Source organism: Centruroides sculpturatus, unplaced genomic scaffold (genome assembly GCF_000671375.1).
Source record: "Centruroides sculpturatus isolate CEXI.00-Female unplaced genomic scaffold, Cexi_2.0 scaffold252, whole genome shotgun sequence".
Lineage (NCBI taxonomy): Eukaryota > Metazoa > Arthropoda > Arachnida > Scorpiones > Buthidae > Centruroides > Centruroides sculpturatus.
This window is the reverse complement of record NW_019384463.1, coordinates 743,351-758,145: the sequence shown is the minus strand read 5'-3', so window position 1 is coordinate 758,145 and position 14,795 is coordinate 743,351. Positions and strand designations below refer to the sequence as shown.

Below are 14,795 nucleotides of genomic sequence, written 5' to 3'. Positions count from 1 at the left end.
AGAAATAATCAAAAATCAAAATAGTATAAATAAAAATCCTAGCATCTCTATAAACGAAAACTGGTTAAAAATTTTATATTAATTATATTCACTAGATTCAAATTATTATTATTGTGATCAATGTGCTAATTAATAATTATTGAACTGTTAAATAAATCAACAATAACAAAAAACTGTAATGTTATAATGGGAGTCAAATAATATGTAAATTTATATTAAATAATGTTTACCAACTTCAAGACATTGTAATATCATTAGTTCAAATAATAATCTATAATATTAAATATTGAAATGTTAAATAAATCAACAATCATACATTGTAAAAAAATATAGTAGATGTCAGATATGTAAATTTATATTGTAGAAGTTATGTAAATTTGTATTATATTGTCAACGCGTATTAAAGGAAATAAGGATTTTGTAAACAGATTTATGAGTAGAAGGAATAATCAATTGTATACCAATTTGATAATTATTGTCCAATGTATGTTTTAGATCAAGGATTTTATAGAACTGTTTTATAAGTAAAAGGTACAATCAATTGTGTACAACTTTAATAACAGCCGTACTCAAGGTATGCCTTAATAGAAGATAGTTTTATAGATTCTGTAAAACTGATGTATAGTTTGTATATATGTCGTATACTCCCCTAATATTATAGTTGGCTAAAAGGAAAAAATATTGTGAACAAGCTGATGTTACTGGAAAATATCGGGAGTAGCTGTTACTTCAATTTTTAAAAAAACTTGTATGCATAGGTATGTTTATATTTTTATGAATTTTACAAAACTTGTGTATTTTTTTATATGTATGTTATATCCTCTTTTAATGTTTTAGTTGGCTGAAGAGGGGCTTAAAAGCCCGAAACGTGTAAATTTTTTCACACGTATCAACTAAATAAAGATGAGACAACCCGCCAAGTGTCTTAATTTATAGCACTTTATTGTGTTAGAAGCATAAACTTCATAATCTCCCCATAGTTACAGGTCTAATTTACAGTATATTCTGGAGAACTGATGATCTTGCAGCAAGAACATAACTGTTTCTTTGTTGAACATTGCCCTTTGTTCCTAGAAATTCAACAGATAAAATTTCCATTCTCACACCACCCAAAATTTTATCTTAACCTACATCATTATTAATTGCCCGCAATCTGAGTTAAAATAGGGAACAAATTTTGAAATTTTAGAGCAAATTTTTCAAGGTTATGGAAGAGTTGTGTTCTTGCCTCAAGGTCTTCAATTATGCATAAGATATGGATTATTCATTATTTAGGGAATTTTTTGTCAAAATTAAATTTTATTAAGCAAATTACATGAGCAAAATATGAATTTATATATATAATAAACATTTATTATTTCTCTCTCTAATTTCACATCAAGGCACTTTGGCTTGACAATATCATCTTACATACATTTATATACAATTTATATTACTTAAATATAAAGCATATTTGCATTTGTTTCAATTAAATAATAAATTCCATTAACTATAAAAATATACGAATTGTAATATACAACTTTCGTCTTTTTGATTAGATACAATTTTTTTCGATATTCAAAATAATTTTTACAAGGTTATATATTATTTAACAACAATAATATTGAATAAACTTTTGAATAATACTCTCAACAGTATAAATAAAAAAAGGACTTTTTTTTTATTTTTGATTTCTAACTTAAGTAATTAATAGATTATCAAAGTATCTGAGAGCCTCTGTAAAATTATTCCTTTAGTTATGTACAAAATACATATTTATACAGAAGAATAATGAAGATTTTTGTAGTATGTAGCTATTTATACATTATATATATATTAAATAAAGATGAGATTTCAAATATTACAAAATCTTAATGAGTTTGGCTTGGACTGTTTAAAATAAATATAGAATTCTAAAATGCTAAGAAATATACAACCATTTTTTCTGATATGCTAGTACTGTCTTCATTTAAGCACTTTTGTATTAAACAAAAAGAAAATTAATTCTAAGGAGAATAAGGTGGGGGAGCAGATAAATTTTGCATCTGAGAACTCTCGATTCTGTAAGGCCACGTTGATGACATGTGAGGAAATTCGATAGAAAATGTTTCAGTGTTGTCTGCATCGTCAAGGAGCCCTTGGGTGCTTTGGCTCTCTATAATGGGATACCGCCTGAGAAGGTTTGCGGCGGCTGCAAGTATTGCCATGGCTCCCGCTCCAGATACTAAGAAGTAACTCACGTCAAATTTGATCTCGACTTTGGTAGTGGGGTTGATTTTTGTTGACTTCTGTTGCTGTTCCATCAAGGTCGAAATGTAGAAACACAAACCAATGATGATGACACACAACAACACTGAAAATTTACAGATTAACAATAAATTTCTTATGCATTATATAGGTAACCTTTATGTAAATTTTTAAAAATGAAATTAAAGTTTTCTTATTCTGTACGTATAAATTAATACAAATTAATTTTATCTTATTTATGTTAACTGTAAAACAAATCCCTGTTATTCTAACAATTTTTCTTCTTAATTTTTGCAGATAAATAATGTTGGTGACTATTTCAGTTTGTAAAATACATCCTTTCCTGAATTTTGATGTCTTTCTATAAGGACATCTGTGGCTTACTCTCAATGTATTTGGGTTTTCTCTCTCGTTTGTGGAATTCAGTGGGTGGTGGTAGATGTAACAAGTACAGTATATATTAATTAAAGTCTTAATTGCATGATTCTGCAGTTCTGTGTATGTGTATACTGTAGATCAGCAGTGGCTAATCCTTTTCCAAAGATGGGTCAAAATTAAATTCAAAATTTGTTAACTCCAAATTGCAAATGAAATATTTAATTTAAATAATTAAAAATAACAACAAAAACACTTACAAATTTTAATTTATTTAACTTTTTAATCTATATAAGTGAAAAGAAAATAATAAGAATGTCATTATAGCAGAAACAAGTATTTCATTTAATGGGAAATTTACTGCTGTTTATTTGATGACAGTTTTTCTAACTAGGTTCATAATTTGTGGCCTTTAACAGTTTTCATGAAAGTTTTAAGACCCTGATTTCACATTATATATGCAAAACTTTGAAATCTATCAAAGACTTTTATTTATAATTTATAAAAACCTAATACTTTCTAAACATTCGATGCAGGAACTTTGAAATGTCCCCGCATTGAATCCACCTGCAGCAGTGATGAACCTGTGACCCATGAATCACACGTTTACCATTGATGTACCTTATCAAAAACCTTGGTAATAAATATTTTTCATTTTAAGTAATACAGTGTTTATTGAAGATTTCTTTTATACAACACTAAATATCTTAAACAGATTTTCCTGTATTAATGATAAATAAATAAATGTGGCTAATTTAAAATATTCTACAAAAATTTTTCAAACAAAAATTAATAACAACAAATTTTTTCGATTTATCAATTGTTAGTTTGATAAGACAGATGTCTTGTGAAAATTAACATGCAAAATAAAAACTGTAACAAAGATCTGCAGCATATTTTAATTCAGTTACCTGAAACATTTATTATATTTATGAAAATTAGAGCTACAAATTAATTTGAAATAATGATCTAAATATATTAAATTGCATTGCTAAATCAACAATGATAAAGTAAATATATGATACAAATATATAATTTTGTTTGTCATTATATAAATATTTCATCAATTTACAGATAATAGTGATTTTGTAAAAAAAAAAAGAATGAACCAATGATAAAAAAATAAGTAACTTGCTTTTAAATGTCTCTCTTATGTATAAAAGTATTAATTTCTGGATTAATTTAGTATTAAGTGTTGTTCTTAAATTAATTTTAAAAATTTCAAAATAAAACTTACCAGTTAGAATATTAAAGAGAGAATTTCTTCTTATTGTTTTCAACCACTTATTTCTAACTCCTATGGTATCAAAAAAGAACTGGACAAGGGTAGTCAAAATTGCAATAAAACAAAGAGCTATAACAGTTCTTATCACATTTACGATGGCTGGTGTTACACAATATTTCATTTCTAGATAATCGGAAAAATTTTAAGTTAACTTATATTTTTAATTAAATCAATAGAAAAACATTATTTTGAAATGAAGAAAACTAATATTAAGTATATAAATTCTCTTATTTTTATATAAATATAATTTTTCTCTCATTAATATAAATCATCATGAAACACAATATGTACAAATTTAAACATAAAAGTAATACAAATTCTAAACAGTCCTACTGTATACAATATATACTAATTCATTTAATAATCTTACTTAAAATTATGATTAAATCTAGTAAAATACAGAAATTTCAAGAAGACAAAAAACTTCTTGAAATTTTTTGTCATTTAATGTAAAATTTATTACATTACTCTGGTTATTAATATGCCGAATAAATAAATATATTTAAATTTTATAAAAAAGATTAATAAATTTCTTAAACTGGAGTAAAGTGTAAAATTTAAAGAGTTCTAGCCTGTTCCAGCAAATAAATATGTTTGATAAATAAAAAATTGTTATACAACAACACTTCCAAACCTAAAATCCAATGAGAAAAATAAACGTTTGACCTTTCAAAGGCCATCTTCAGGATCTACTGGCAAAACACAAATTGAACATAAAAGGAATTTAAATAACGTTTGCTTTGTACAAATGTTGCATGCGCAAGAACGCAGTAATAAATTACAAAATAAAAACAATTACAAAAGAAAACAACACATAGAAAAAGGTTAAATGCTAATAAATAATAAAAATTCAGAATAAACTATACCCCAAAAGTATTGGAGTGCTGATATATTAATATAATGATAAGATATGAACATAATACTGTATATATACTAAGCCAGAACTGTTTACAAAGCATTACATATTTTTCTCACTGGGATTTAGGTTTGGAAGTGTCATATTATATATATCCAGTCCAGGATAGGATTTCTATAAAAAAAAATTGTTGCTGGAACAGACTAGAACTCTAAAATTTAAAGATTTTATTATAATTTATAAAATACTTTATAGCAATAGATGCATAACAACATAAGTTGTCCCTAAAACTATTAGCAATAGATTATACTGACTACTTATACTACTGATTCAGAATAGTGCTTTTCCAGTTGGATACTCTCCGAGATAAACTGTAAATTACTTTTGTGTCTATAAAAACAAACTGATCATTAAATATGCAACAACAACAATCCAGAAGACAGAAGAGACTCAAAGCTGAAATTTAATACGTGAAATATATAACTTTTTAATCATGCTATAATTAATCTAATAAGAAAGAAAAACAAAATATCTAGTTTAAAATACACTTGATATTCCTCATTTTAATTATATTTTGGCAAAAATTAATACCAAAATAAAAAAAAACAGTGCTCTGTATTTTTATTTAAAAATGATCTTTAAATCTATTGGTATCATTTAGCAACTTCAGTGATTAGTGCATTTTATACGAAAATGAAGTGATCATTCAATGCAATATAACTTTCTTAAACTACTCACACTGTCAATTAAAGATATACTTTTTATTAACAAAAAATTTAATTAAATATTGTACAATACAGTTAAAGTAAATTGGTCCAATTAGTCCCATTTGAAATCTATATGTCAAGTTAAAATAAAGTTCCCGACCTTTGTTTTTTGATTCTATGTGCTAGTTTATGGAACATTATTCTTTTTAATTTTGAATAAAATATTGTAAAATTTTATGTTAAGTATTTTTGTATCTACTACTACAAAATCTGTCTGCAACCTACTGATAATTTCTAAAATACTTTATTGCAAAGTTAGATAAGATTTTCTATTACTNTAATTTGAGTAAAGTCTTTTGAATTGGTAGTTTAAATCCATCAACAAATTCTCATCGTCACTCAAATATTAGTGAACTTTTTGTAGCCTGATTTAACAGATCTGCAATGATTCATTTGAACGTTAGCTAAGAAAAAATGCCACAGTACTCATAAGAAAGATATTTTCTTTATGAAAAAGATTTATTGAAAATTATACATTTGAAACATTTTCATATGCACAATCTGTTTGTTATTGAATGTTTTCCTTTTGTAAGTACAGTACATTTCTGAACTGAGCGTAGTCATGATCCCATGTGCCAGAGCCGCACGAGTAGAATTTATAAATTTCATGAATCTTTAGACAGTACGACACAGTTAATTTTAGTTGGTTCTCAACTTATCTGTGACTTTCCATTCGTAGAAATCTGTCAAATACAGTACATTTTTAATTACTACTGAATGAGCTGTTAAAATTCATGAAAACAATTATTTTAAGATATATTAATTAAATACAGCATTTTTAAATTTCAGAAGAGAATTTACTTACCCATCATAGTTTTGAATTGCAGCTTCTCAATTTCACAGGCAAATCTATGTACTGTACAGGTACAGTACTTTCTCCAGATGTTCACGTAATCGAAGGAGAGTAGAAAATCCTTCAGAACATGAAGTCTTCCAACAGAATATAGACTTTTCCTCCACCAGGATTTGCTTATGTTCTAAATCTACATGCTTGTTAGTAAGATTTCCTTTTGAGAAGTGCTTATCGCAATAACAACAAGTATTATCTAATATATCTAATATATAATAAGAAATCGTTATGCAAGATATTGAATATTGCATAACGATTTCTTAGCAACGTAGCGGGAATACTTTACAACCAATTATCGATGATAAAGTATTGTTTTAAAGCTAAAATATCGACAAAAAATTTCAAGCACATAGTACAGTATGAGGTATACGCTATCTGAACGCCTCGAGACTAGCGGCATCTCGTGGTAAAAACCAGAACTACGGCTACGGAATCGTTCTGTAATTAGACGCCAGTAAAACTACATACTAACATTAGCTAAACAAACTTATCGTCTAACAGCGAATCTCGCGCCAGCTATCGGCAACCTAAGACATTAACTGTACTGATGACCAGTATATCTATTAACTCTGCCTCTAACAGCAAATAACTTAGTATTAATCATTAAATTAGGCGGGTTATAGCCCAATTATTTAAGGCCATCGTTTGGTTGTTTCTATATACATATCGGGCTTCGATATGTTTGATAGTCTTTATTTAAATACGAATTTGTCCAAATGATTATTTATTCATATAATATTTACCAACACACTGTTTAAATGTTTATTTTAGAAAAACAATATAAGAAGAAAGTCAGAGATAAAACAGATTCGAACGGAGAACTTTGCACACCGAACAGCACTAACAATACACCAATTAATTACAGTGATACAAAATCCGAACTCGACGAGGAATATTTCAATTATTGGTGGATCATCAAACATCAACTATCGCTCTGTGGGATTGGTTTCTCCGCAACACTCCCGATTATCGTTATTATAGAATTATTTCTCTCGTGGAAATGTGGATTTCGAGGGTTGCATAAACAGATTTCCCGAAGTATATCGATACAAAACTGTCGTCGATTGGCTGTAACTTCTTCCAAACTGTGTGACGATGGGACTGATACGTCCGAATTTAATCATTCTGGTTCAAACATGGGTACATTTGATAAAGGTGGGATGTCAAACGAAATAATGATGTGATATCGTTATCGTCTCCATTGCCGCCTGGACTGCCGAGCGGTAACAGTCAACGTCATTTGGGAGCGATTGAGTCAGAGATCGATGCCTCGTTTACAAACAACACAACCATTTATTTAGACAATTTAATTTAAAGTTCATAATCACAAAGTCTTCAAAGAAAAGTCCGGCGAAGGTGGTTACCGGAATGTCCGAAGTTTCTCTCAACAAAGGTCTAACTTTCGGAGGATACATCGGCAAAGGACGAAGATGGAACCTTGCGAGAAGCATTCCAACGAGGGACATAGCCTGGTGGGACGCCACGGCAAAGAACCAAGCCTTGGCTTAAATACCTTTCCGTCTCGCAAATCTTTACCTTATTGGTTATTAATATCTTTTTCGATCCCAGATTAATCTTTCTCTGTTACCAGATGAAATTGGACCAGATCGGTTCCCGAGAAAGACGATTGTTTACGAATAAAATTCGACATCGTATTTTCTTAGGTGTTAAACGAACCTTGTACCTTAACATTTCCTTTTTTTTTTTTTTTTGTTCGTCTCGTCTAAAAAAAATATAATTTACTAATTTTTCTCCCCTTTTCGCGTGGTTTAATATTAATTTTATGTTTTTCCTTTATAATTTAGTTCCCTTAATTTTAATCAATCACGAAGATCAAGATTCGTTTCTTGTTTCAATTTTTGCTTATTTTTCATTTTTCACCCCAGCCCAGGGCCTCACAAATTGCATGGCAACGATTGTGCCAATGAACGTAAAGACGAAATATCATCGTGATAAAATAAAACTATATTTATTATAACTTAAAAAGTTTTCAGGACAAAATTCCTACTCGTTGAATGGTTTTTATTCGTAATAATTGTATCGTACATATTTTAAAATCTTCTGAATGATTTAATAAAATTTGTTTCAATCATTAAATTTACAATATATTCTAATGCGAAGGTGGAGAGCATCTTTTTGAGGGGCAGGCCACATATCATTTTAAAATAATTTATTCTGTATTAAAAATTTTATCGCATATTCGTGTCTTTTCATTCAGTTTTCTTTCGGAAAACATTAATTCGCTGTTAGAAACAAGTTTAGAAGGAAGCTAAATTGAAGAATATAGTTCCAAATACATGGGAGGCAGAGAATCCTGCTGACAATCCCTGTATATTATTAGGAAAAGCTGAAAGAAATTTTAGCAAATTATAACTTATACAAACATATTTGGAATCCACAGCGAAGAGTGGGAGATTAAATTCTTTACCATGAAAATGCTGTTGCTAAAAAATAAACATTAGCTAAAGAATAAAAGTTTTTCATATTTAAAATCAAGAAAAAAATATATCTAAACCATAACTGATTAAATTAAAATTACAAACAAAAGTTATTGATTTTGAACTGTAAACATTTTTGTGTTTATATATATTATATCTGAGTTAATAAAAATTAAAGTAGAAATTTAGTTATGAAATTTCTAATAATTTTAAAAAATGCCATTTTCAAGTTACAGACCTATAGATTCCCAGTGTTATTTGTCTGCCTTCCTTCCTTAATCTTGAGAATGGCATTAGAAAGACGAAAATAAAGACCAGATATGGAAGGACAAACTGAAAATAATTCTTTTCTCCAGCCAGTTTGGCCTATTAACTACAGTTTGTGAAAAAATTAGCACATTGATCACAATAATAATGATTTGAATCTAGTGAATATAATTAATATAAAATTTTTAACCAGTTTTAGTTTATAGAGATGCTAGGATTTTTATTTATACTATTTTGATTTTTGATTATTTCTATACTTTCTTTGAATTTTCTTTTAGCTGTTACTTCAATTTTTAAAAAAACTTGTATGCATAGGTATGTTTATATTTTTATGAATTTTACAAAACTTGTGTATTTTTTTATATGTATGTTATATCCTCTTTTAATGTTTTAGTTGGCTGAAGAGGGGCTTAAAAGCCCGAAACGTNAGGATAGGATTTCTATAAAAAAAAATTGTTGCTGGAACAGACTAGAACTCTAAAATTTAAAGATTTTATTATAATTTATAAAATACTTTATAGCAATAGATGCATAACAACATAAGTTGTCCCTAAAACTATTAGCAATAGATTATACTGACTACTTATACTACTGATTCAGAATAGTGCTTTTCCAGTTGGATACTCTCCGAGATAAACTGTAAATTACTTTTGTGTCTATAAAAACAAACTGATCATTAAATATGCAACAACAACAATCCAGAAGACAGAAGAGACTCAAAGCTGAAATTTAATACGTGAAATATATAACTTTTTAATCATGCTACAATTAATCTAATAAGAAAGAAAAACAAAATATCTAGTTTAAAATACACTTGATATTCCTCATTTTAATTATATTTTGGCAAAAATTAATACCAAAATAAAAAAAAACAGTGCTCTGTATTTTTATTTAAAAATGATCTTTAAATCTATTGGTATCATTTAGCAACTTCAGTGATTAGTGCATTTTATACGAAAATGAAGTGATCATTCAATGCAATATAACTTTCTTAAACTACTCACACTGTCAATTAAAGATATACTTTTTATTAACAAAAAATTTAATTAAATATTGTACAATACAGTTAAAGTAAATTGGTCCAATTAGTCCCATTTGAAATCTATATGTCAAGTTAAAATAAAGTTCCCGACCTTTGTTTTTTGATTCTATGTGCTAGTTTATGGAACATTATTCTTTTTAATTTTGAATAAAATATTGTAAAATTTTATGTTAAGTATTTTTGTATCTACTACTACAAAATCTGTCTGCAACCTACTGATAATTTCTAAAATACTTTATTGCAAAGTTAGATAAGATTTTCTATTACTAATTGAATGACTTATTATACAATTATCTCTCAATATATTTATTTATTTATATGTATAATGAAATTTACAAACTTATATATTCATTTTTTTCTTCCAAATAGATAATTAGTGACTTTTATAAGCTTGAACTACATCCAGACATGACTTTATGACACAAAATTTAATTAAAAGTTTAAACCTGTAATTGATTTTAATATAAAATGAAATATTGATGAGACCTGAATGTTCATCAAATTAATAGTTATAGAGATGTTAATAACAATATTGAAAATACAATTTTCAGTGTAATATATTTAAAAATAGTTGTCAAAAAATTAAGACTAAATTTAAATAAATTTTTCATTGTTTATAATAATTTTTTTCATTACTACCTTATTAATTAACTAATAATAGATATTGCAGAATGCACGGATAAAGTCATGCATGCTACGTCTATTGTACACATAAATATGTATAAAAAAAAATGTAAGTAAATCACAATAGGTTAATTAAACATCCATATCATATATCTAATGTGGATGTTTAATTAACCTATTGTAATTTTGATTATTATATTATAAATGAAATGGATGAAACTGTGTGTTATATATATATAGGATGATCCATTTTAATCAATCCACTGAAAATAACTTGGGACCTCTGGCAGCCAAGTTAATTCAAATATGTCTGTTCCAATACCATTACCTGAATAGTAAGTATCTGCTGGTCATGTATATATAAAATTTCAAAATATGCTTACATCCATACTAAATGACATTGTATTAAATTACAATCTACAAATTGTAAATTACTGTAAAGAAAGACTCTTGGGCTGCTTTTAATTTTAAGATCCAAGGATACAGTGTGTTTAGAATATGTTTACTTTAGAAACTGGAACATGCCATCTTGTATTTACTTTTGGACACAAATTTACTCTGAGCATACTTAATTTGCCTGGAGTTTTCAGAGAAAGCACAAGTGTTTTAGTTTGGTGTTGATAACAATATGATCTTTATTGGCTATGTGTTAAAAATGAAAAAAAAAAAATTGGTGAGCAAATGGAATATATTATTATGAAATGCTTTTAGAATATATCTGTTCTGAAATCAATGGTCATTCATCAATGGACAAGGTGATAAATTCTGCACAAAATGAAGCTTAATACTGAGAGTTTTCTCACCATTACTTTTTCTTGAGGAAAACAAATGTAATTATGCAATATAAATAAATATAATACATATTTATTATTGCTGACTGACTTATTGATAAATTTTCTTTTATGGAAGATAGAAACAACAGGAATATAGAAAATATGAGATTTTCCTATTAATTACACAGATTAAAAAAAATTATGACGACTTTGTAAGCTGTAATAAATTATCAGCTGTTAAAAATTATTCCTGTCACAATCTTTCAACATTCAACGGCCATCAACTNTTTAATGTTTTAGTTGGCTGAAGAGGGGCTTAAAAGCCCGAAACGTGTAAATTTTTTCACACGTATCAACTAAATAAAGATGAGACAACCCGCCAAGTGTCTTAATTTATAGCACTTTATTGTGTTAGAAGCATAAACTTCATAATCTCCCCATAGTTACAGGTCTAATTTACAGTATATTCTGGAGAACTGATGATCTTGCAGCAAGAACATAACTGTTTCTTTGTTGAACATTGCCCTTTGTTCCTAGAAATTCAACAGATAAAATTTCCATTCTCACACCACCCAAAATTTTATCTTAACCTACATCATTATTAATTGCCCGCAATCTGAGTTAAAATAGGGAACAAATTTTGAAATTTTAGAGCAAATTTTTCAAGGTTATGGAAGAGTTGTGTTCTTGCCTCAAGGTCTTCAATTATGCATAAGATATGGATTATTCATTATTTAGGGAATTTTTTGTCAAAATTAAATTTTATTAAGCAAATTACATGAGCAAAATATGAATTTATATATATAATAAACATTTATTATTTCTCTCTCTAATTTCACATCAAGGCACTTTGGCTTGACAATATCATCTTACATACATTTATATACAATTTATATTACTTAAATATAAAGCATATTTGCATTTGTTTCAATTAAATAATAAATTCCATTAACTATAAAAATATACGAATTGTAATATACAACTTTCGTCTTTTTGATTAGATACAATTTTTTTCGATATTCAAAATAATTTTTACAAGGTTATATATTATTTAACAACAATAATATTGAATAAACTTTTGAATAATACTCTCAACAGTATAAATAAAAAAAGGACTTTTTTTTTATTTTTGATTTCTAACTTAAGTAATTAATAGATTATCAAAGTATCTGAGAGCCTCTGTAAAATTATTCCTTTAGTTATGTACAAAATACATATTTATACAGAAGAATAATGAAGATTTTTGTAGTATGTAGCTATTTATACATTATATATATATTAAATAAAGATGAGATTTCAAATATTACAAAATCTTAATGAGTTTGGCTTGGACTGTTTAAAATAAATATAGAATTCTAAAATGCTAAGAAATATACAACCATTTTTTCTGATATGCTAGTACTGTCTTCATTTAAGCACTTTTGTATTAAACAAAAAGAAAATTAATTCTAAGGAGAATAAGGTGGGGGAGCAGATAAATTTTGCATCTGAGAACTCTCGATTCTGTAAGGCCACGTTGATGACATGTGAGGAAATTCGATAGAAAATGTTTCAGTGTTGTCTGCATCGTCAAGGAGCCCTTGGGTGCTTTGGCTCTCTATAATGGGATACCGCCTGAGAAGGTTTGCGGCGGCTGCAAGTATTGCCATGGCTCCCGCTCCAGATACTAAGAAGTAACTCACGTCAAATTTGATCTCGACTTTGGTAGTGGGGTTGATTTTTGTTGACTTCTGTTGCTGTTCCATCAAGGTCGAAATGTAGAAACACAAACCAATGATGATGACACACAACAACACTGAAAATTTACAGATTAACAATAAATTTCTTATGCATTATATAGGTAACCTTTATGTAAATTTTTAAAAATGAAATTAAAGTTTTCTTATTCTGTACGTATAAATTAATACAAATTAATTTTATCTTATTTATGTTAACTGTAAAACAAATCCCTGTTATTCTAACAATTTTTCTTCTTAATTTTTGCAGATAAATAATGTTGGTGACTATTTCAGTTTGTAAAATACATCCTTTCCTGAATTTTGATGTCTTTCTATAAGGACATCTGTGGCTTACTCTCAATGTATTTGGGTTTTCTCTCTCGTTTGTGGAATTCAGTGGGTGGTGGTAGATGTAACAAGTACAGTATATATTAATTAAAGTCTTAATTGCATGATTCTGCAGTTCTGTGTATGTGTATACTGTAGATCAGCAGTGGCTAATCCTTTTCCAAAGATGGGTCAAAATTAAATTCAAAATTTGTTAACTCCAAATTGCAAATGAAATATTTAATTTAAATAATTAAAAATAACAACAAAAACACTTACAAATTTTAATTTATTTAACTTTTTAATCTATATAAGTGAAAAGAAAATAATAAGAATGTCATTATAGCAGAAACAAGTATTTCATTTAATGGGAAATTTACTGCTGTTTATTTGATGACAGTTTTTCTAACTAGGTTCATAATTTGTGGCCTTTAACAGTTTTCATGAAAGTTTTAAGACCCTGATTTCACATTATATATGCAAAACTTTGAAATCTATCAAAGACTTTTATTTATAATTTATAAAAACCTAATACTTTCTAAACATTCGATGCAGGAACTTTGAAATGTCCCCGCATTGAATCCACCTGCAGCAGTGATGAACCTGTGACCCATGAATCACACGTTTACCATTGATGTACCTTATCAAAAACCTTGGTAATAAATATTTTTCATTTTAAGTAATACAGTGTTTATTGAAGATTTCTTTTATACAACACTAAATATCTTAAACAGATTTTCCTGTATTAATGATAAATAAATAAATGTGGCTAATTTAAAATATTCTAAAAAAATTTTTCAAACAAAAATTAATAACAACAAATTTTTTCGATTTATCAATTGTTAGTTTGATAAGACAGATGGCTTGTGAAAATTAACATGCAAAATAAAAACTGTAACAAAGATCTGCAGCATATTTTAATTCAGTTACCTGAAACATTTATTATATTTATGAAAATTAGAGCTACAAATTAATTTGAAATAATGATCTAAATATATTAAATTGCATTGCTAAATCAACAATGATAAAGTAAATATATGATACAAATATATAATTTTGTTTGTCATTATATAAATATTTCATCAATTTACAGATAATAGTGATTTTGTAAAAAAAAAAAGAATGAACCAATGATAAAAAAATAAGTAACTTGCTTTTAAATGTCTCTCTTATGTATAAAAGTATTAATTTCTGGATTAATTTAGTATTAAGTGTTGTTCTTAAATTAATTTTAAAAATTTCAAAAT

General features: G+C 27.2%; 1 protein-coding gene across 2 annotated transcripts in view; it reads right to left on the bottom strand.

Annotated features, from left to right (window-relative positions):
- Positions 1–941: 941 nt before the first annotated feature.
- Positions 942–14,795, bottom strand: part of LOC111620980 (transmembrane protein 127-like) — a 31,815-nt gene continuing 17,961 nt past the window's right edge. The window contains exons 3-4 of one of the 2 annotated variants that reach the window (XM_023363007.1): positions 3,839–4,009; positions 942–2,332 (exon numbers count right to left, since the gene is read on the bottom strand). In XM_023363007.1, coding sequence (XP_023218775.1) covers positions 1,986–2,332; positions 3,839–4,009 — 518 coding nt within the window. In that variant the 3' untranslated portion in view covers positions 942–1,985. The remainder of the gene's footprint in view (positions 2,333–3,838; positions 4,010–14,795) is intronic. The other variant, XM_023363006.1, reaches the window with a different exon arrangement.